The sequence below is a fragment of the Manis javanica genome, chromosome 7 (assembly GCF_040802235.1).
Source record: "Manis javanica isolate MJ-LG chromosome 7, MJ_LKY, whole genome shotgun sequence".
Classification (NCBI taxonomy): Eukaryota; Metazoa; Chordata; class Mammalia; order Pholidota; family Manidae; genus Manis; species Manis javanica.
In genome coordinates, this window is record NC_133162.1 from 6147579 (window position 1) to 6170028 (window position 22450).

Below are 22450 nucleotides of genomic sequence, written 5' to 3' on the forward strand. Positions count from 1 at the left end.
GCCTCTCCGTGTGGTCCCAGCATCCCCAGCTGTGTGGCTTCTGGAGGCCCCGTCTCTGTGAGGTGGAACAGACCTATCTAGTAAGACTTCTCTAAGGATTAAAGGAGATAACTCATACAAAGCCCATTTTATAGCATCCCAGACCTAGTAAGACTGAGGCAAACACAGACCTTGCTGTTGACGTTCATCCTGTGGGGCACTGGTAGGGGCTGGGAAGGGAGGCCAGGCCCACCCTAGAAGGCCTGCAGTGCCCACTGAGAAGTCTGGGTTGAATTTGGGAGGCCACGGGGACCTTTGGAGGCTTCAGGTACTTATCTGAGTTGACTGAAGTTTTCCACATCTATACTCAATAAGACACCTCCCCATCCTCACCCAGGACAGGCTTCTGAATGCCTTGCTGATGATTCTGAGATTTCCTGTTAGCACAAACCACTGGCCGGTCTGCTTTCTGCTCTATTTCCAGAAGGGGTGGAGAACTGACAGGGAGCCAGGCTCAACTGCTGCCGGACATGATCCGGGCCACTCTGGCTCCATGACCTAGAGGCACTGTCCATTCAGCTGGGCATGGGGGTCCATGGTACCCATGTCCTCTCACCACGCACAGACCTGGGGGCTGGCAGAGCAACCGAGGAGCAGCGCCCTGCCTTCTTGATGGCACCCTGCTCTCTAAATAGTACCCCACCTGAACTTGGCCTCCACAGAGCGGAGAATGCCAGCGTCCACCAGCCACCCCCTTCTGTGAATCCTGGCTGCCTGAGGCCCGCCTCCTATGGCTTGAGGGGCTCCTGACACTGGGGCAGGGGAACATTCCTGTGGGCTCATGGCAAGGGACTGATCTTGTTTTCCCTCCCTCCAGGGCATCCCAGCCAGCATTACATTTTTCAGTCCCTCCGGCCTCGCATACAGCCTCAAGCATATTCAGGAGTTATCTGGTGACAACATTGACCAAATTAAGGTGAAGTATTCAGTGGTGTTTTGGTCTTTTTCAGATTAAAAAAAAAAAGTTTACTAATTATCCTAGAGTTTCCCTGTAAAGTCAAAGCTGTCCTGACCTCGGAGGCCCCCTGATGCCAGCTCTAGTTGGAAAGGCAGGGCTCTGGGATTCCCAAGCCCTGTGCTTTAGGCTTAGCAGTGCCACTTCCTGGCTGGTGCTCTTGGGCAAATCACTTGACCTCTCTGAGCCTTTTCCTCATTTGTAACATGAGGATAATTATCTCTTTGTGGCTTTCATGGACATGTATGTGGTCTTAGTCTCAGGAGGAGATGAGAGAATTCAGGAGGAGACCGAGAATTCACGGTCTGGCACAGGTGTTAGCATCCTTTCTTTCCCATTTTTTCCATCTAAATGTCTTGAAATTATCTGTTTTAAAAGCATTTCCCCTTTTCATGTCTTTTAATTCAAAGGATTGACAGTCTCACCTTTTAGGGACGGTATTTGTTGTGAGTCTGCCAGTCCTCACGAGTCCTGTGCTGCCTGTCACGGCAGTGCTCTTGAACTGGCCCCAGTGAACTAAGGTGACCTGGGGCCGCAGGGCAGAGGGCACCAGCACTGTGGGCACCCCTGCAGCCAGATGGAGTGAAGGCCTTTACCTTTTATCACAGGGGCACGCTTGGGGAGTAGGGACTGTTTCCCAGTTTTAGATGGAGGGTTAGGCTCAGAGAAGTTATGTGTCCTGCCCTAGATCACACAGGAAGAAGGAAGAGCCACAACTTGAACCTAGGAAGACTGGTTCCACATTGGCAGCCCCAGCAATATGAGCCCTTGTCATTCATGATGGGGCATTTCTAGGCAACATCTTGTGTAATCCTCACACCAGTCCAGGCACGGGAATCCAGCAAAACATGGCCTATTTTCCTTTTAACAGGTGAGGACACTGAGGCCCAGGATGGTTAAATGACAAAGTCACATGGCGAGTCACCTTGTCCCTGGGGCACCAGGGGAAGAAATAATCTGGCCCTGAGGCTGGGGGGGTGAAGGAGGTAAGGCCCTGAAGTGGTCAGCATAGCCGTGGGCTCCCAGCAGGCCCTCCCGATTTGAAGGTTGGGTAAGGAACCTGCACGGCCACCCCCCCAGGTCTTGTCCCTCTCCCAGATCTGTCAGAAGCCTGTGTGAGTCACACGGTCACCGATGGCCATGAAGTGCGTGAGAGCCTGGCAGCACAATGTAACTGATCACCCTGGGCATCTGCATGTTTGTCGGCCGTGATGATAAGCAAAAGGCTTACTTAATTATGCTGTATCTTCTTTCCAAAATAATGGTTTTTAAAGTGCAAACAGATGGAGCTGTTGTGAAGAGGCTGCTACCTGCACTGTCCCCAAAGGGGCTAAGTGAGCACACCCATCTTAAATCGGTCACAATCTACTTCTGTCACCTCCAGACAGCCTTGGGGGCCCTCAGCAGCCCCCCAGTCACCCCAACTGTAGCAGTGAAGTGTAGCGTCCACCAGTAGTTAGAAGGGCCCCCAGGCCTTGGCTCTGCCATTGCCAGGGAACGGAAAGAATGGCAGACCTGGCACTGTAGAAGTTACCATGGGTTGTTGGGGGGCCACAGAGATGCTGTGTACCCAGTGGGAGTCTCCCTTTGTCATGTGACTTCTGGCTCAGGCAGCTTCCCAGGGTGACGGAGGACCAGGTCTGGGCCCAAAGGTTCCTCTCTGGGCTCTACCCTGTTTGCTAGGTGGCCCTCCTCACTCCCAAGGAGGATTTGTGGGAACCACTACTTGTACAGCGCTGTGCAAAGTACAGGAGGGCCCATGGAAGGTCAAGGGAGTGACATTTGACCTGACTGGCTGCCGACAGTTGACCTGAGAAGACCACGGGCTTGTCTCTAGGGCCACAGAGGAGTCATCACGAAGCAGAGTGGGGCTCCGAACCCGGCTGCTGGCCTCCCACATACTCGGCCCCAGGCTGTGCCCGTTGGTGGCTTCCGGGGCCAGCAGGAGTGAGAGTGCCCCACTCCGGTCCAGCCCTGCAGGCTTCGGATCCGGCCAAGCCAGTGCTGGTCAGGCAGATGGCAGGACTCTCCAGATGTGCTTGCTCCTGTGATCACAGGATTTCAGGGCGAATGAAAGGCTCATGTCAAGAAGTCATCTTGTGACCAAACCGCTTCTTCTGGAGTCGTGCTGGCTGTTCGCTCATTCCCAGTCTCAGGGAATTGCTTGCTTGTTTTCCAGAATAGCTCTATAGAGATATAATTGGTATGCCATAAAGTTTGCTTTTTATAAATTAAATATGTACAGTTATAAAGTATATAGTTCAGTGTTTAGTATATTCAGCGTTGTGCAGCCATCACCCCCATCTAATTCCAGAACCTTCCATCGCCACAGAAGAAACTGTGTATGCCTTAGCATTCACTCCCCATTCTCCCACCTGCCGGCCCCTGGCAAGCACTAACCTCCTGCCCGTCTATACGGATTTGCCTGTGCCGGATGCTCCGTATTAGTGGAATCATGTAGTAGGTGTCTTCTGTGACTGGCTTCTTTCACTCAGCGTCTAACGGTTTCATCCACCTTATAGCAGGTGTTAGTACATTCAGACCTTCTTGTTGCTGAATAATTGTCCTTTCTGTGAATATACCACCTTTTATTTACCCACTCACCAGTTAATGAATAATGCTTAACATCTGAATACAGGTTTTTTGTGTGGACATTTGTTTTCGTTTGCCCTGGGCATAAACCTAGGAGTGGAATTGCGGGGCCATATGGGAAGTTTAGGTTTGACAGTCTGAAGGCTCACCAAGCTGTTTTTCAAAGTGGCTGCACCAGTTTGCACTCCTACTGGCACTACCATTCTCGCTGACACCTGTATTTCCTGTCTTTATGATCCCAGCCGTTCTAGTGGGTACAGAGGAGTTTGTCCCTGTGGCCTTCACTTGCATCTCCCTACTGACCGATGACGCGAGCACCTTTTCATGTGCTTGTGGCCATTTGTATATGTTCTTCTGAGAAATGCCTGTTCACACACCTGCCATTTGTCTTTGTGTTGTTGAGTTGTAAGAGTTCTTTCACTGGATACAAGGTCCTTATCAGATACGTGATTTGCAAAAATTTTCTCGCTCTGTGACTTGTCCTTTCACATTTTTTGATGGTGTCCTTTGAAGCACAAAATATTTTAATTTGATAAAGACTGACATTTTTTTTCTTGTGTTGCTTGTGTTTTGAGGGGTGTATCTAAGAACCCACTGCTTAACCCAAGGCTATGAAGACTCACTGTGTTTTCTTACAGTTTTATAGGTTTAGGTCTGTGGTGCACTTTGAATTAGCTTTTCTGTTAAGGTGTGAGGTAGGAGCCCCACTTCATCTTTTCTTCGGGGATTTTCTTGTGGAGGGGCTGCCTCCCAGGGTGGAGTGTGGGGCCACCAGGGTGCTCCCTGGGACACACCAGAGGGAGGAGCTTCGGCCACAGTGTCCTGAGGTTGCACAGGCAGTGTCTTGTTGCTTTGCCCCTACCCAGCCTGGGGAGGGAGGGTGAAGGGGGTGCTGGGTAAGGGCTGCCACTGTCAGGCGCTTGCCTTCACTGACCACTCCAAAGCAGGTGCGTCATCCACATGTTGGGTGGGGGAGGGATGAGAACATTCCCCCTACCAGAACTGCCAATCTGATTTGACCCCCATGTAATTCCTGGGAGGCAAGGATAATTGTGCCTTTTATAGATGAGAGGCTAAGTGACTTGTAATGACAGCTGGCAAGGGCCAGAGAAAACATCATGTTCAGCCCAAAGTGAGGCTGTGGATGTGCCCATCAAACGTGTGGCTGTTCAGAGAGGCATCCTGCTGATGAGGCTGATGCCATTGGAGCTGATGATTTGGAAAGCCTGATCCTGCAAGCAGCAGCCAGGGGCGGTGACTGAGCATCTGTCTGTGCCGGGCAGTGGGCCAAGTGCACACGCAGTGCCTCCCGTAATCTCACAGCATCCCAGTGAGGATGGCTTTTAACCTTTCTGTGCTATGGATGAAGGAACAGAGGCCCAAAGAGGGTGGGATACTTGCTAAGACCACTGTCCTTCAGACCTGGGATTTGAACCCAACTCACCGGCTCTGGGGCCCCAGTCTTGACTGCTCTGCCTTCCTGCGGGGGTCCAGCCACCACTCCTGCCACACCCAGAGCCCCCTTCAGACTGTGTTCTATGCACCACCTGCCCGCACCCAGGGCCCCGAGATACAAGGCAGAACTGCTGGCAGCTAAGGCCCCTGAAGACGCAGCCAGGAGGCAGGCACCCATCCTGGGGCCTCCTGTCCCTGCCCCTCACCATGCCCAGGGGCAGTGGGATCTTGCTCAGGCTGGCAGTGAGGCTGTAATGAGATCATGGAGGAGAAGACAATTTGCAGGCTACCGACCAGGTTCACATCAGGTGGGATTACCACATCATAATCTCTCACGTGAGGAGCAGGGTCCTAAGAGGCTGGCCAACAGGGCCCGCACACATGGCCCTGCTGCTGCCCCCGTCCCTGCTGGTGTGCTGAGGTGCCTTCTCTCATCTCTCTACAGTTTGCAGCCATTGGCCCCACCACAGCTCGCGCCCTGGGTGCCCAGGGCCTGCCTGTGAGCTGTACTGCAGAGAGCCCCACGCCACAGGCCCTGGCCGCCGGCATCAGGAGGGTGCTTGAGCCCCGCAGCTGCTGAGCCAGCAGCCCTGGCCGCCTTCCCGGGCTGGGCGGCTCTCCTGCGGGCCCAGGCGACAGCTGCTGCCTCCACTCTGGAGAGGACACCCAGCCGGGGCTCCCATGCAGCTCCCACCTTCAAGCTGATACCCACGCCTCAGCCGAACCACTGGGACATGGGGATCCGGACAGGCCCTGGAGCTGGCAACGGGCCCACGTGGCTTCCCGCCATGGAGACCAGCTGGGCCACCTGCCTCAGTGGAGGCCACCTTGGACTCTTGCTCAGCAAAATGGCTCCCAGGCCCAGCAAGAACTTCCCCTGCAAGCAGGAAGGAAATCAAATAAACATGGTGGCTACGTGTGCTGTCTCGTGCCATCTATTATTTTCAGCGCTGAGCTGTGCTGGGAGGAGACAGATGTGCCCACATCCTCATAGCCCACAAACCTGGTAGGAATCATACAATTTGCTATACATGAAGTAGTTTTGTTCATCTTACAAAAAGGATTCTGCTTTGCAAGCTGTGGACAGCTGCAATTCAAATAGGGACTTTCTTTCCTTTGGAAATGTAAATGCAGTATCCTTAGTCAGGGCTGTTGATTCACTTAGAAGGGACTCATCCACAGGTGTGCTGCCTTGCAGGAAGCCATTGGAAATCTGTCCCCAAACTTTATTTCCATTTTTAAAATCCTGGCCCGGAATTTGATCTGAGTTGAATGAAACCTGTGTCTGCTTTTCAGTAACATATGAGCTGTTGGTAGGAAAGACGATTGTTAATCTGCATGTCTTCTCCTTGGGAGGTCAACATTGGAGGCATTTTATATTGAGCAGCCCCTGTGTGCCACGGCCCCAGGCATAGGGCTTTGCCTCTCTGATCTCCAGTCTAAACAACCCTGATGAGTAGATACCACTATTATTCCCATTTCTTTGGCAAAAAAACGGAGACTCAAGGGGCTAAATGACTTGCAAGCGTCACCCAGCTAGGGAGTGACAGGACTAGGATGAATTTAAAAGGGGTTTATGAGCATAAGCACACAGACCGGGACTCAGCACTCGTAAACCAGCACATCACATGAACAGCAGGAGAGAGGAGCCGCTGGTAATCAGTTGTTAGATCTTGGTGTGACCTGGCAGAAATTCAAAAATAGCCATTTTTCTGACTACAAGAGATCCTATCCCACTGCTGCTTTCTGATTTGAAAGTCAAAGCTGGATTGTTGAGTTTAGAATCCTTCCATCTCCAGGAGCCCTTTTGTGTCGGTCACCTTTCCTGTTCTTGGGGAAGCCCCGGCCTCAAGCACTTGGTGCTAAGACTCTGGGGGCACCTTCCAGGGCCCCAGCCCCAGGCCCGTGTGCCTCCCCAAGGTCACTGTGTCAGCTGTGTGGGAGCTGCAGCTGCCAAGAAGCTGTGCTGGCCACACCAGGGCTGCCAGACCAATGTCTTGAGGCCAACCTCCGGGTTGAATGTCCCCTCCTGGGACTAGAGCCGGTGGAACTGTGGCAGGCTACACGCAGCTCTGCTGTGAGATGAGGATGCAGCTCCTGCCACAGACCCTCTGTGGGGCTGACCAGGGGAGGCAATCCCCTCACCCATGCTTGGAGGTCAGATTGCTGCACAGGTCTCTCCGTTTTCAACTGTCTTTCTTCATTTTTGACTAACACAAAGGTACAAGCACAGACCCTCCGGATCATAAGCAGATTTGAAATTATCTAGAAAAATGGTTCCTTCTAATATTGCTGAACCACTCGAGTCCAGTCCATTGCCTTACTATGTGCAGTGAATGTAATTTTCCCTCCTTTGACTACACAAAATAACTCTTATCAGGCAGGTCCATTTTATGACAAGGAAAATGGGACTTGGAGAAATTATATGCCGCATGCAAAGTTAAGTGATGCAGACCTGTAGGGGCTTTAGATAAGGGTTTGTTTTTTTTTCTTGAGTGCAAGATACATCCTCCATCTAGTGGGGTTCCCTAGGACCATGGACGTTCAGTGGGGGCTCCCCAGGACTTGCAGGTCTCTATATAAACTAGACTCAAAGGCAGGAAGAGGCATCCGCCCTGGCACAGAGGTGGAACTTGGCTGGTCATGTGTGACTCAAGCTCAACATTGTTAAGGAGCTGGACTACTTCCTGCCACCAGAGATGCTATTTTTTAGGATTGGGGTGTTTGGGCAGAGGGTGGGGGAAAAGGGTAACAACCCCCCAACCCCTGCCATCCTGACGTTAGTCACAGGATAGGCAAATAACTAACCTTGGTGACAGGCCCGATGTGTGTGAATAATACAGAATTTTCCATACAGAATCAAGCCCTTGTAACCCAGACGACACCATAAAACTACCTCACTGTCCTGATCCAACTGCTGCCCACGTCTCCCATCCGTGCCCCACGGGCCCTGGGGCCCTCAGCCCCATACTCGCACAGAGTTGCTGCATGGAGCCCCCACTGAGGCTCGGTGAGGACCAGGACCAGCCCTTCCAGAGGGGACCACACCTGGACCTCTCTGCTGGGGACAGGAAACAAGTTAGTCCAGAGGGTCAGGAAGTCAGGTGGGAGAGCAGCGTGGCGCCAGGAGGAGGGGTGGGTGGAGCACTCAGAGCCAGGCCCTACTCTCCCCGGCCTGATTCGCTGCCGGGCACCAGCAGAGTCACTGCCGCCCTGCGAGCCTGAGTTCCCGTCCCCAGAGAGGCCGGAGCCACTGCCTCCCGCCGCAGCTCGGAGAAGCACCTCTGCCACACCCGGGCAAAGCGCTGGACGTCTGTGATCACGGAGCAACTTGTAACGTATTCTTAGCAAAGACTAAAACAATATCATTCAGGATTTACTGTTGTGCCTGAATTTAGAGGCTTCTCGGCTGAAAAGTATTCCTAGACCCGTGGGGGTGAGAGCCAGGTCGCGGCCCCTGGCACCTACTCGTTCTGGGCCCTCGGCTAGGCCCCTGGGGGCAGAGACAGCACGGCCCCCACCCTCCACGGAGAACATGGCCAGGAGGCAAGCGAGCTCGGCAGACAGTCTGCCCCACGGGACAGGGCGGCAGCCCGGAGACGCAGGGGAGCCCCTGCCTCGGGACGGCCGCGGCCACAGCACCCCTCCCAGGACCTGTCCCCTGTAAGCAGGGAGGCAGCGGCCTCAGGCGGCCGTCCTCCAAACCGAGTCGCCTGCCTTTTGTGTCGGTGCCACTGATTCTCACAGTTTGTTTCAGAGATTTTACAGAAAGTATTACATTTATTTTTTTAAAGCCCATTTCTTAAACTTGGCTGGAGGGTCTCACAGGGCAAGTCACACATGTGACCCCAGCCTAACTGTACCTCTCTACCCTGACAGCCCTTTCCTCCCCAAACACTTTTGTAAGTATTAAATAAGGGTAAAATGAATCAAGGAACACAAACAGCGGCAGGGCACCAGGTTGCCCAGTCTGACCGGGTCAGCGCCCAATGGGGAAGGCGCTGCAGGCTGGCCGAGCCCCAGGCCGTGGGTTTCACCATCCTACTCACAGGTTTCGCTTCCCCAAACTTAAAACATTCATTCGTCTCATGGAAAATTGTTCCTCTGCTCCAGATAAAGTGGAGAATATTTTGAAAATAGCTCCACGTGAATTATCCTGAGCTGTACCCAATGTCAGGAGTCCCGGGGAATAAGCTCAGCTTCCCCACAGTCCTCTAGGCGCACCCCACAGTCCCCAAGGCCATGGGCAATGAATGAGGGGACACCCCGAGAGCTCCCCGGCTCGGGCAGGAGCCCCAGGCGGCCGTCCCCTGGCGTGCCAGAGGCAGACTCACTCACGTGCCCCCCCACAGCCCCCAGGGGGCCGCGCCTGGGCAGAGGGAAGGCCCGGCCAGGCCAGCGTGTGAAGCCACCTGCTGAGGGGAACTCGGTGAGGCCCGCGGACAGCAAAGCAGCTCTGACACCCAGAGCTGAGGACATTCCGCTCAGGAGCTCACAGCCCCAAGCCAGAGGGGCCCCGCCAGGATTCCACAGCCCCTGCCTTTGCCTTTTCAAACCGCCTGCTGGTCCTGACTCACCCGGGGTGTGGCTTCAGGGCAGGGAATGACCCTGCTGGAGCCGAGGGCCCAGGCATCCCACTTGAGGGGGTGTTATTCACCCTCACATTACTCACTTCAGTGTGTTGGTCAATTTGCAGTAAAGACAGATGACACAGCCCATCAGCACAAATGCAACAATCACTAGGCCACCGGCAACAGTGATCATAATCTCAAAGTCAACGGTTTGCAGTGGCATCTGGAAGCTTCTCACACAGCCCTGGCAGACATGCAGGCAACAGTGAGTGTGGCTTCCTGCTCCCCCGCCCCCCAACCAGACACTCAGCATTCCCAGCATGCTTCCTACGTGGAAGAAGAGCGAACCCCAAACCACAGAACCTTATGTGGGGAAAATATGAATGAATCTTCCCGGGGAGGCCTAGGACCCTAAGCCAGCCCAGGGTGGGTAAAGGGTGTATTTGTGCTTGAGACAGGGCTGAAATGCCAAGTCCAGAGAGAAGGAACTCAGAAGGACAGAGACTGAACAGCCTTTTCTCGTTTCTCAGGCGGTAACGTGCAGCTGAAAATGACAAACAGGCCTGCCCTTGAGCAAACAGTTAAGACTCCCAAACAGCTGGGCCTCCTGCAGTATGTTCACTTTCAGAGTCAGAAGTGACTCCGTCCGCACTGTGTATCAGGCTTAAAAGCATCCTGGGGAAATACTTAAGGGAATCTTTTACAAAATGTTATGTTATTCAGTGCTGAGAACATGCAAACCCATTTTTGTAAATGACGTGTTTTAGGAAAAAGGTTTCCCTACTGACCACTGGGTCATCTTTGCATTTAGGGAGATTCTAGAAACTTCCAGTCAAACCCCTCCAAGGCTCAGAGATGGGGAATATGCTGCAGAGAGCAGGAACCAGCAGCTTCTCCAGAAGCCCTGGTCCCTCACTCTGGAGTTACTGTAAGTCACGTGACTTCCTCTGCCGTTTTTCCTCCTGGATCCAACTGATTTCCTCAAAATCCAATTTACCTGGAAGAAGCAATTTGGCAGATCAAACACTCCAAGCCTTGGGAAGCCAGTCCATCCAAAGGCTTAGTAATAAACGAGGAGAGTGCTGTGAGAGGAACGCAAGCACTCCGAAGGGCGACACACTTCCCTGCGCCCCGTTGCTCAGAGCTACATGACAGCAACTACACAACACAGGGAAACGTTAGTGTCGGGAAACACGACCCTTCAGCAGAAAACTCCTCGCACCTGCGGTCCTTAGGCGGGATCTCCTTGTCATTCGGATCAGCCCTGGTGCGAGTTTGCAGACTGGCTTGGAGAAGCGCAGCCTTGGGCCAGAGCTGGTGGGACGGACAGCACCACCGGGCCTTTTAGCCCGTCAAGACCCAGGCTGGGCGACACCAGCTCCAGCTCGGAGCGCTCAGTTCTGTTCCATGTCGGAATTAGCCTGCCCCCCTTAATACTGACGACCCCCACCTGAAAGGCACTTGCTTTCCCTATTTATATTCTTAGCCCGTCACTATTTGAATTTTTCCCTCATTGTCTTATTTATTGTCTGTCACCCCCACGTGAGAGAAGTTCCAGGAGGGCAAAGCATGAGTCCACCGCGTTCACGTCCCCTGTCCCTTGGGCAGCAAGGACTACTTGCTGACTGGTGGACGCAGGAGTGACTCAGGACGGCCCTGCACACCGGCCCGCCTGCTCGCTCTTGTCAGCGGGCCTCTGACGTCGGAACCCCGGGCTCTCGCCCGCAGTCTTAGCGCCGGGAGGGCCTGCCTCACTTCCCTCCCTCTCTGGACGTGACCCGTCCGAAATCTCTGGCCGCTGAATCCGGCCCTGCCTCAGTTTCCCTCCCCACGTCTTCTCCTCCTCCTCCAAAAGTCTCCTTGGTGAGGGAAATGTAGCGGGGCTGTTCTAGAACCCCAGGTAATTCTACTCTGTCCTCATACGGAAACTCCTGACACTATGCGGCCGTTAAGTAGGAGAAATGCCTGTTCATGAAAATGGAAAGATGTCTGACGTTCCACAGAGTTTTATTTCAACTAATGAGAGAATTATGGTTTATGTGAAATCAAACACATACAAATACTTCTCCATGCCCGCACGATACCGGTATCAGCAAGGTTGTTCACCAAAACGTCACTGTCTGAATAATAGGATTTCGTCCTTTATTCTCAGTACTTTTAAAATTCATATTTTCTTACACTGATTAAGTAGTCCTTTTATAAAGAGAAACACACACACACACGCACACACGCACGCACGTTAGGGAAACCATCTCCCCGAACCCGAGCCTTCCAAGAGGAAGACTGGACCCGAACCACGAGCAAACCGACGGGCGGGCACTCCACGCGGGGGCGCTGCGGACACAGCTGCCGGGGGCCGAGCTCCGCGCCTCCGGACCCCACGCCGGACCCCACGGCCGCCCCGCAGCTCCCCCGCGCGGCCGGCCCGCCCGCCCGCACCTCACCTTGGAAACGGGATCCGGCGGCCGCCAGCTCGCGGGCGCTCGCTGAGCGCACAGCAAACAGCCGCGGCGAGGGGAGGCGTTCGCACCCGCTCACGAGGGGCGCTCCCGGGGCCTTCAAAGGCAGCGCAGCCAGCGCCTGCCGCGGCCTCCTGCTGGGCACGCTTCGGGCCTGCGTGACGAACGCCCGGGAGCCTGGCGTCTCCCAGGGCTGCCCATAAAAGCACGGGGACCTGCGCCGCGGGAGGAGCGGAGCCCGGGCTGCACGGAGGCGCCCAGGCGGGAGGCGGGGCTCGGCTGGGCCATGCACGCGGCCTCCATATTCCCTCCGAGCTTGCTGCTCTGCCTCCTCGCCGCCCCCGCGCCGGCCCAGCCGGAGGCACTTTTCCACAGCCGGGACCACTCGGACCTACGGCCGTCCCCGCGGCGCCGGGCCCAGCCCATCGCCGACGTCCTCGCGGCGCAGGTAGGCGACGCCTGAAACCTCCACCACGCGCAGGCGCACTCGCGGACACTTGCGTGCCTGGCTCACGCAGGCACGTGCACACCTAGGCACCTGCACGGAGCGGGGCACGCACGCACACGAAGGCACATGTACACGCCTACACAGGCGCGTGCACCTACACACGGACACCCAGGCACCGGTAGGCCCCTGCACCGGCGCCTCCTCAGGTGGGGACCTCTCACAAGCAACCGATGAACAGGGCATGTATGTTTCACATCCCAAGTGCAAACATGTGTAACAACAGGCAAATGCACAATATCCGGGCACGCCTATACGCACACACCGCTGTAATACGCCTTCAGGCCATGGCGCTGCCCTTCCATGTGCTTCCCTCCGCAGCGATTCCTCTCCAAATATGGCTGGGCGCAAGCACCCCCGGGGACGGGGTCCATGCCCCCAGCGTCACGCGGTCCCCGCCTTGAGGACCCGCCCAAGGGCCCCGCCGGCACCGCCCTGGCCCAGGCCGTGCGCAGCTTCCAGAAGGTCAACGCGCTGCCGGCGAGTGGGGAGCTGGATGCGGCCACTCTGGAGGCCATGAACAGGCCGCGCTGCGGCGTCCCCGACACGCGGCCCCTGCTGCCCGCAGCCCTGCCGCGCCCGCTGCCCCGGGCCCGCCCCCGGCGCTTCCTGCAGACGCTGCTTCCCGCGCCCGGCCCTCCCCAGGACGCCCCGCACAGTGGGGGCGCCTGGGCCTTCTCCAAAAAGACCCTGACGTGGAGGCTGGTGCGGGAGGGCTACAGCAGCCAGCTCTCCGTGGACGAGCAGAGGTACATCCTCAGGCTGGCCTTCAGGATGTGGAGCGAGGTGATGCCGCTGGACTTCCAGGAAGATCTCACCTCACCGGAAGCCACGGTTGACATAAAACTGGGTTTTGGCCGAGGTAAATAGGGGAGACCGAACCCACCCTGTCCTCTCTGTAGGCACTGTGTCCCCCCACTTCCCGGCCTGATGTAGGGCCCAGTTAGCATCACAGGCACCCCTGCTGGAACAGGCGACCTTGGTAACCTCTCCCGCTTGCCTGGGTCCCCTGCAGCGCGATGGCGCCACCCCCGGCCTCCTAGGGTGTTCTGAGATGGCTGCTGTCCCAGGCGTGGGCGTATTGTAAGCCCTCTGTAGATGTTGCTTTAATATGAGTCATTGTAAGGCCCAGGAACAGAGCCCTGAGTGGTCACCTGGGGAGAGTAATGCAGGTCCCTCTGCTTGTCTAAGAGCAGGTCAACCCACAAGCAACGCTCCGAGAGCCCAGTGTGCTCATGGGAGCACAACGCAGACCAGCCTAACTGGGATCCTGCTCCTGACTGTCCTGTACTGGCCAGAGCCAGTGGATGGGCGCTTCTCGCCCAGGGTCACCTCCTCCTAGCTGGGCAGGATTGGACAAAGCAGCCTCTCACAGCCCCTCGTGGGAACCAGGATGAGAATGGCTGCCCTGCCTTTCCCTGGATCCTCTTCCCAATGTAAGACATACACAGGGTGGTTTGTCAAAAAATGATAGAAATGGACAGAATGTGGCCACTGGGCAGAACCTCCTGTATCTCACACACACACACACACACACACACACACACACTCTCTCTCTCTCTCTCTCTCTCTCTCTCTCTCTCTCTCTCTCTCTTTCACTTCGCGGGCAGAGTGGACAGTCTCTTATCTAGGCTGCCACAACCTTGGTATGAAGCTCTGTTATGTCTGTAGACTTTAAAAACACACTGTTTACAAACAAGCTGAATCTTGTGCACCCCTCATTTTGAGGAGTTAACCCAGAGTTGCTTCTGCTGACAAGCAGTGAGGCCCTGGGATGGGGAGTCTGTAGCGGGCATCCAGATACACCTGGGCCACCTCCCTCTCCCCTGGCCAGGCCGGCACCTGGGCTGTCCTCGGGTTTTTGACGGCAGTGGACAGGAGTTTGCACATGCCTGGCGCCTGGGCGATATCCACTTTGACGATGACGAGCACTTCACACCTCCCACCAGTGACGTGGGCATCAGCCTTCTCAAAGTAAGTGGCCTCACACTCTCGTAGCAACGGCGCAAAATGCAGGAGTCCGGAAAGCCAGAGCTTCTCCAGGCAAGTGTGCACATCCTCTGAGAAAGTTCCCCACCACTGTTTCCTTTCTGCTTAACAGGCTCCTCTGCTCTCAACACAGGCCTGCCCTGTGATGGGAGGGGTCCCAGGGTTGGCACCACACCAATGGTTTGTGTTCCCTCTAGGTGGCTGTCCATGAAATTGGCCATGTCCTCGGCTTGCCCCACACCTACAGGACAGGATCCATAATGCAGCCAAATTATATATCCCAGGAGCCTGCATTTGAGTTGGACTGGCTGGACAGAAAAGCAGTTCAAAAGCTGTACGGTAAGGCTGTCGTGAGTGAGATACTCCTCAGAGCTCACAGAGGAAATGTGGTATCTCAGAGCGTGACAGGACCTCACTCGCTCCTCACCAGGAGGCTGGCCCCAAAGAGCACAAAGCAGCACAACCCCAATGGCCACTGAGACCCTTCTAGCACTGCAATGCCAATTCTTTCAGGTAAAGGTGACTGTGGCCAGACTGTAGCCACAGGTGGAGAGCAAAACACTGCCATGGACGTTCTCTCCTGTGTTCTCGCTTTCATGCGCTGTTACGTGACCTGGAGGAAGGAGGAGAACATGGTCATTTTCTGAACAGCAGTGGGCCCCCTGGGTGGTGGCATCTGTGTTGAGCTACAGGGAACGGAAGCCAGTGTAAGTTTGCTGCAGTCCCAAGGCAAAGAATGGAGCCACCTTGCCGGGATAAGCTTTATCGCTACTTGTTCAGGCCAAAGTGCTAGTGGCTATTTAATTGACGTGATTAATGATTTAGCAGAGAGACTGAAGGGAAGGAAAGCTACCCTCCACTTTTCCATTTAAAACAGAGACCACCCCCATTTCTGTTGTCAGCACTCAGCATCTTCGGAGAATAAATAACAAATGCCAGGACACACTTGTTCCTGTCAGTGGAAATCTTACTCTTGTGTGTGTGCAGAACTAAACTTCTTCCCTCTAATGAACTCTGATCGTCCATCAGAAGAGGCATCAGCAATATTTAGGGTGATCATATAACTAGCATCAAATGGAGACACTAGAGAGTGACCTGGGAGCACTATTAATATATACAGAACTCGTGTGAGCCAGGACTGCTGCAGGCCACTAAGGTCCCTCCCTCCAGCTCCCTCTACTCAGCCAGGGAAGGACAGTCTTATACGGTGTTCTGATTTAAGACATTTTAATAGAAAACTGGAGCTTTGTAATTGTCTCAAGTCACACATGAAAGCAGGAATGGTTGGTTTTGCTCCAGGTGAGAAGTGGCTGGATTTTTCTTTTAAGGTTCCTGTGAAGGATCATTTGATGCTGTATTTGACTGGATTCGCAAAGAGAGAACCCAACGCGGAGACGTGATGAGATTCAGCACGTATTTTTTCCGCAGCAGCTGGTACTGGCTTTATGAAAATAGAAACAACCGGACTCGCTACGGGGACCCGATCCAAATCCTCACTGGCTGGCGTGGAATCCCAGCCCAAAACATAGACGCGTTTGTCCACATCTGGACATGGAGAAGAGATGAACGTTATTTTTTTAAAGGTAAAGGTTCTTCTGGATGGTTCTATGCCTTCCTTGTTAAACAGATGCCTTCAGAACAAATGTTTTGAGTCCCTACCAGGGAAGCTGTTGCAAACGCTTTCATGATCACCTAATTTCTGTCTGGTCCATCAAATTGGAAGCTCTTTGAGCACAGCGATTGTGTTATATCATCCCCTGATCTTTGAAGAAGGCACTGAATGTCAAATGAATGAATGAATGAGGGAATGAATGAAGTGTGCTAAACACTGAGGTGGTTGCCAAAGAACTGTGAGAAAGGGTCTTCCCTACAGAAGTTTTAATCTGGTTCTGGAGGGAAAAACCTTAGCTGCCTACCAATAGGAGAGTATGTTTGAAGCAGAGAATGAGCAGGTGAGGTGATCGCTGCCAGCTGGAACCCAGATGCCAGTGCCACCCAGGAGCTAGGGCTTGACCCAGACTTGAAGGATGGGTAGGACCCAGTGGGAAAATGATGCTTGGAATGGTGGCGTGTGTGCTGGGGGAGACGGGGATGGGACTGATGGCTGGGGGTGGTCGGATGCCAGAAGCAGCAGAGCCTTAGGGCTTGAGAGTGAACAAGCGTCCCTGAGACAGCCAAGCCCACGCAGGTTCAGAGGGGCGCTCACACGTGAGGTTAGGTTGGACCGTCAGGGTCAGCGTGAGCACGGGGAGCCTCGGACACCATCGGGACTGGGCTGCTTTCTGCCTCTTCCCTTATTTGCAAAGCACGTTGTGCAGGCCTCTGTGCTGGTGCCGCGGAGGCAGCCTGCCTTTGCAAACCAAACGTGTGATCTCCCCTGCCCAAAGCTTAGGCCCCCAGATACCTCTCTGCCCTCTCTGCCTAGTCCTAGGAATACAACCGTTTTGCTCCAGATTGGCTTCAGAGGAGTTAAGGCAAGAAAGAGCCTAATGGAGAGAATATCACATGCAAATCTTGCTGCATAGGAAACCTGGGTTTAAATCTGCTCTTAATTTGCCTTCAGATCACACAATGGAAGAATTATTTTAGTTCAGCTGATGCAGAGAAATCGCCTCAAGCTGGACTTTCATAACTCGGGTCTTTGAGAGTTGGAAGCCCATTTCTGAGTGCTATAAGATGTCCCCAGCTAGAATTTATACTGGCAACAAAGAATCTTAATTACAGAATTGGGTCACCATGGGGGATTGCTATAATACAGCTGCATTTTATTCTTGGGGCTTTAAAAATATCTTAAATTTGACTTGCTGTGAATATTTTAGAACAGAAAACATTCCAGTCCTCTAGTTGGACATGTCACACTGTCCCCAAAAGTAAATTCTTCCAAATACACTATTTGATTGCTAAGGAAGGTGACTGCTTGTGGTGGTTTATGGGTTGTAAACACAAAAGTACCACACTCAGTGGCTTCTTCGTTTGTATGCTGACCATATGGCAAATATTTAGGATTAGGGAGTAGTAAGGAGAGCTTAGAGTAGTCCTGTGTTGTTTCAGAGCATAAAATCACCATGTAGATCCTGAAATGGAGCAGAATTACAAGATACTATTTCATAGGGCAGTGGGAAGTCACTTCATTGATTTCCAGGAGGCCCAGGTGGTATCCCTGGTTTAACTTAGGCGTCTTAATTTGGGTGAATTGCTTCAACTCTCTTTACTCCAGTTTCCTCATTTTGTACAATGGGGCTGGTGGGAGAATAGATTACTGTAAAACCCTGGAAAAAGGTAGAATCCAATAGAAAATATGAATTTTTTTTTCTGTACAAAGAAGGCTTATATTGATTAGGATCAGAAAATATATCAGGACAATCCACGGGCCCCCGTGTTATGGGAAGATCTTTAGACATAAGGAAGAAGAAAAATAAGATGCTTATGTGAAAAAGACCACATGATGTTTTCGCCTTTGACAAGTGGGCTGGGGTGCACGGGAGAGGCAGCCAACATTCTGACTACAGCAACGAGAAGGTGTAAGGGAAATAGATTCTGGGGTCAAATCTGCAAGTAATTCAAGACCTGGGGAACTGGGGATTTGAGCAGAGGCTTCACTTGGCTGTTGAAAGTCCTGCTTTCTCCCGGAATCATGGCAGATCGTCACAGCTGGCTGGGACCTAGACTGAAAGCTGTCCTTTGTCATTTCCGGTGATTTAATAGTAATAAGCCACGTTGCGATTCTGTGTTTGGCTCTCAGGAAATCAATACTGGAGATATGACAATGACAAGGATCAGGCCCACACAGAAGATGAACAAGGAAAAAGCTACCCTAAATTGATTTCAGAAGGATTTCCTGGCATCCCAAGTCCCCTGGACACCGCCTTTTATGACCGAAGAAAGCAGTTAATTTATTTCTTCAAAGAGTCCTTTGTAAGTGGGCAGCTTTCCAGCCAGGTGTGGCTTCTGTCATCCTCATGGACACCCAGTCCTTAGCTGGAAGCTGTTCTGTACAAAGCTAGTTACAACACTAGTTACCGCCCACCTGTACAGCAACAGCGGATCATCCTGTCAGATGGAAAATTATTAAGAAATTTCAAGCCACAAGAATTAATCACAGATTTACTTACCTCATCGCTAAAAATTAGCCTAAAAATCAATGATTTCCAGAAAAGCCAGTCTTACCTTTTTGTTTGCTTTGCAGGTGTTTGCATTTGACATCAATAGAAATCAAGTACTTGATTCTTACCCGATGAAGATTACGAAAGCTTTTCCAGGAATACAGCCACAAAACCATCCTTTCAGAAATATAGATTCAGCCTACTACTCCTATGCACACAACTCCATCTTCTTCTTCAAAGGCAGCACGTACTGGAAGGTAGTTAACGACAAGGACAAACAGCAGCGTCCCTGGCTTCCTTCAGATGGCTTGTTCCCAAAGCGGTCTATCTCTGAGCAGTGGTTTGATGTTTGCAACGTCCATACCTCCACCCTGAACATGTGAGGACAAAGACAGGCAAATGGAGAGTCAAGGGACTTCTCTTTAAGAGAAAGCTCTCATTTCTTTTACCAAGAAAAGAAACCAGATTTCTCAGTAACCAAAGCAAATAGGTGTCCCTCGGCTAAAAGATAATGGGAAAAGCATAATTTCAACTTTAAAAATACTGGACTTAAAAATAAATTTCTCAGGTAAAAAAATTCACCAAATGGGTTTATAAAATTCATAGGTTAAAAAAAAAAAAAAAAAACCTGAGAACCCCTGGCTTTGCTTTCCACTCTCTGGGGCTCTGCAGCCACTTTTCCAACACTCCCCCACCCCCACCCCCAGCCGTGGAAAGATGGGGAGGCAGCCATAGTCATGGGGCCCCTTCACTGAAGCAAATGCCACTCCCTAAGGGTACAGAAATGATGTTCTGCACTGAAAACTAAACTAGGGATTCAGTGAAATGGTCACAGATTTTGGATTAACTACGCCTCCAAACCCGTAATACTGATTTGTGTGTTTCTAGTAGTTGACAGCATACAAAGGTTTTCCACCGATTTTTCTTGATCCTCACTGTTCTGGCAGTGTCAGGGCGGACCAGACTGCATTTCCAGGCCAAACACGGAGTTCACAGCTGTGCCCCGCCACGGGTCAGCGCAGTGGCGCTCTTGACCCCGGCCTCCATCCCCAGCCCAGCACCCTTGGGCTCTCCGTTCCTGTGGTGCCCTTCTAGTTTGAACACAGGCCTGCATCCAAATGGTCGTGCACATGGCAGATTTCTGGCTCACTGTAACATATAATGTGCTCCTCCCACTTCAAAGCAGGAAATATGTTTAAATGGCAGCTTATGTATGTTCTGAGGCTTGGACTACCGAAACAATTCTTGAAGCTAACGGTATTTTCCTGTAGCAGTCAGCTCTAGGATGGCATTATGTCCCTTTGACTTTTACCTAATATAGCCATTACCTCTTCTCAACATGAACAAAAACCCCACTGTCATATGTAATGATGTGGACACAATTTGGGCACTGAAATTACCTCAGACAGCTGTCTTTTGACAATGAGCCCACAAATACAATTCTTCTAAAGTAACAGCTAAAACACAACTACTTTAAGAAGCTGTAGTTAAAACCAAATTACAAAACATTTTAAAAGGCCTTTTTTTTCTCCTCCAGGAATTTTCATATTATTGCTTTGACAGGGAAAATAGCTATAATTTCTATGTTCTTGCTTAAAAACAAATTTCTCTCTTGACTGAAAGGCCAAGGAGAGAGGCTAGAAGACAACTCTAATATTCCTAACTCTGGCTTATTTCCACCTAAGTAGAAAATCCTTTTTGAATTCATTAACCCAAAATTGGATATAATGAGTGGCAGTCAAGGGCTATCAGAGCAGCGCAGTGTCATTCCCCGTGTGCCTGCTGCATTAGAAACAGAGTGACAGCCGTCTTGGTATGAGAACTTGCTGATTCACACCTCCCCTTTATAGTTGAATTAAACTTTAAATGCCTCCATGATTAATTCTGGAAGATTGATGCAAGTCCATCCCAAGGACCACAGACTAATGAGGAAGTGGACAGATGGCAAGGGGGAGCTCTGCCAAGCCGTGACAGGTACCACCTTTTTCTCAAGGAAAATAACTAAAACTCAAAGTGTATGAGATAGCAGTTTGTGAAAGCCGTTAGCTTAAAACAAATTTATTCCAATCATCTGGCACAGTTGTTTCCTTCTGAGTAGTAGCTGACAAGTGGAGGGGCTGCCAGCCCACGTGCAGGGTGCGTGGGGTGAAAACCACCTGCAGACAGCACGGAAGGGGACTGTCAGCAGCTTCTCTTCCTACGCTCAGGCCCAGGCCAGCAGACGCAGAGGCAGGGCATCATGCATGTAAGTCTCAACTGACAGCCCAACAGGAAAGCGTCTGCTTCATTTCTATATTGTATTATAATTCTTGAACTCAAGGTTAACTGTGACAGGACAAGTACAGCGTCATACACTGTAGGCAATGGAAAAATAGAGTGCGTGTATGAAACTGGACAAGAGCCAGGCAACGGCAAGGCAGAATATTCTAGTGAGAATTCAGTAAATGACAGAAGTTTATTTTTTGTTTTAATCTTTACTTTTTAAAATTTATTAGTTAAACCAATTCAAAACTCAGTATGAACAACGTGAAGTGGAAAAATACAAAGACATTTTAAATAAATAATTTATTTATTCAAAATAGTTTTCTTATCTTATTCACAGTTTCAGTTTTAAAATGAAAAAAAGGGGAGGGGGTAGTACCTATTTTTGATCAATTGTCATACAAGGTCAAAGAAAAGCAGATCCCTTCAGAACATGCACTAAAAAGAATTGCACAATGGCTAATCTTAGAAAAATCCTGTGCTGAAGCTTAAAAGGAGACCTCTTTCCATGCGATTTAGAAGGAAACACTGTGGATGTACAGGAAGTTTCTTTAACCCACCTGAACCACCAAAATTATTTGGATGATAATTCCCTTGGACCAAAGTAACATTTAACCAAAATAATTATGTTTTAAACCACGTAGCCTAACATACTTCAAAAATGTTTAAAAGTGTAATTTGCATCAGGGACGCGCACTGATACCGAGGACCACATGCTTCTCAGAGAACTGAATGCTGGGAGCGTTAAGTCTGACTGGGATCTCAGCACTTCAGATGAAGCCAAAGGACTTGACCGTGATTTGCCCATCACAGGACCCAAGGACTCTGTTTCCACTGCTGTGCCTGTTTTACGTGGCTATTACCCTTGAATTTAATGAAAAGAAGCACCAAATGGACACAGCAGCCCCAGGGACAGAAGGCACTGAAGCATCCCCTCCACGGCCCAGGCGGGTCACTGACCGGGGCCGCCCCCGCCGCGAGCAAGCTGATCCAGCAGGTGGACGAGGATGTCGATTCTTTCCAGAAGGGCTGTGTTTTTGTTAGCCGTGGCTCTCAAGAGCTGGGAGTAAATCTGCTTGTTGGTCTTGAGGACTGTATCTTCTTCAATGTTACTGCTGCGTTAAAAAACAAAAGAAAAAAGGAGAGGTGAAGGGAACAGTGATGCCCACCAACAGTTCAAAAAGAGCTCGAAAAATAAATGGTAGCAGCCTGGCAGCCACTTCTGCCAGGGAAGCACATGTTCTATGAAGGCCATGCCCACCTCCCGGCCTCTGCTGCTTGTGGGCTTGTTCTTGGACATTTATTTACACACGCCAATTAAAACCAATGTTCCTCCTTTTTACAAACACTTCAGAGCGTACGCTGCACAACGAACTGCTCCTGGCCGTGAGTAAAGAGACCAGCGTCTCTGCCTTCACGGGCTCTGCATTCTCCCGAGGTGGGAGCTGGGGGAGACATGCAGTGAAGAAGAAAGCAGCGTCAAATGCTACAGGCCATGAAGACAATGCAGAGGAGACGGC

The 22450-nt window shown here is 51.8% G+C and overlaps 3 protein-coding genes across 19 annotated transcripts in view; 2 read left to right on the top strand and 1 right to left on the bottom strand.

Annotated features, from left to right (window-relative positions):
• UROS (uroporphyrinogen III synthase) overlaps nucleotides 1-5960 on the top strand; it is a 28788-nt gene extending 22828 nt beyond the window's left edge. For 4 of the 12 annotated variants that reach the window (XM_073240147.1, XM_073240145.1, XM_073240144.1 and 1 more), the window contains 2 exons: nucleotides 857-955; nucleotides 5487-5960. In XM_073240147.1, coding sequence (XP_073096248.1) covers nucleotides 857-936 — 80 coding nt within the window. In that variant the 3' untranslated portion in view covers nucleotides 937-955; nucleotides 5487-5960. Of the gene's footprint in view, nucleotides 1-856; nucleotides 956-1682; nucleotides 1986-2677; nucleotides 4127-5486 lie in introns of those variants that run through there. The other 8 variants (XR_012132965.1, XR_012132964.1, XM_073240149.1 and 5 more) reach the window with 6 other exon arrangements.
• Nucleotides 5961-12213: 6253 nt separating this feature from the next.
• Nucleotides 12214-21086, top strand: MMP21 (matrix metallopeptidase 21). 2 transcript variants are annotated; one of them, XM_037011218.2, is made up of 7 exons: nucleotides 12214-12519; nucleotides 12898-13438; nucleotides 14411-14550; nucleotides 14763-14904; nucleotides 15894-16148; nucleotides 18308-18480; nucleotides 18752-21086. In XM_037011218.2, exons 1-7 carry the CDS (start codon nucleotides 12358-12360, stop codon nucleotides 19049-19051), a joined length of 1713 nt encoding a protein of 570 aa, XP_036867113.2. In that variant the 5' UTR covers nucleotides 12214-12357; the 3' UTR covers nucleotides 19052-21086. The 2 variants fall into 2 exon arrangements, with proteins under 2 accessions (XP_036867113.2, XP_036867115.2); XM_037011220.2 differs by lacking the exon at nucleotides 18308-18480 and having other exon boundaries at nucleotides 18752-18884.
• EDRF1 (erythroid differentiation regulatory factor 1) overlaps nucleotides 18901-22450 on the bottom strand; it is a 45688-nt gene continuing 42138 nt past the window's right edge. For 4 of the 5 annotated variants that reach the window (XM_017681151.3, XM_017681150.3, XM_017681152.3 and 1 more), the window contains 2 exons: nucleotides 21891-22045; nucleotides 18901-19039 (listed from right to left, as the gene is read on the bottom strand). In XM_017681151.3, the coding sequence (XP_017536640.3) occupies nucleotides 18993-19039; nucleotides 21891-22045 (202 nt within the window). In that variant the 3' untranslated portion in view covers nucleotides 18901-18992. Of the gene's footprint in view, nucleotides 19040-21218; nucleotides 22046-22450 lie in introns of those variants that run through there. The other variant, XM_037011215.2, reaches the window with a different exon arrangement.

Bases quoted from the DNA above. Each gene is read 5' to 3' on its own strand.
- MMP21 (XM_037011218.2), top strand. From the start codon at position 12,358: ATGCACGCGGCCTCCATATTCCCTCCGAGCTTGCTGCTCTGCCTCCTC. The intron at 12,520-12,897 runs GTAGGCGACGCC...TTCCCTCCGCAG, and splicing joins CCGACGTCCTCGCGGCGCAG to CGATTCCTCTCCAAATATGG. The intron at 13,439-14,410 runs GTAAATAGGGGA...TCCCCTGGCCAG, and splicing joins AAAACTGGGTTTTGGCCGAG to GCCGGCACCTGGGCTGTCCT.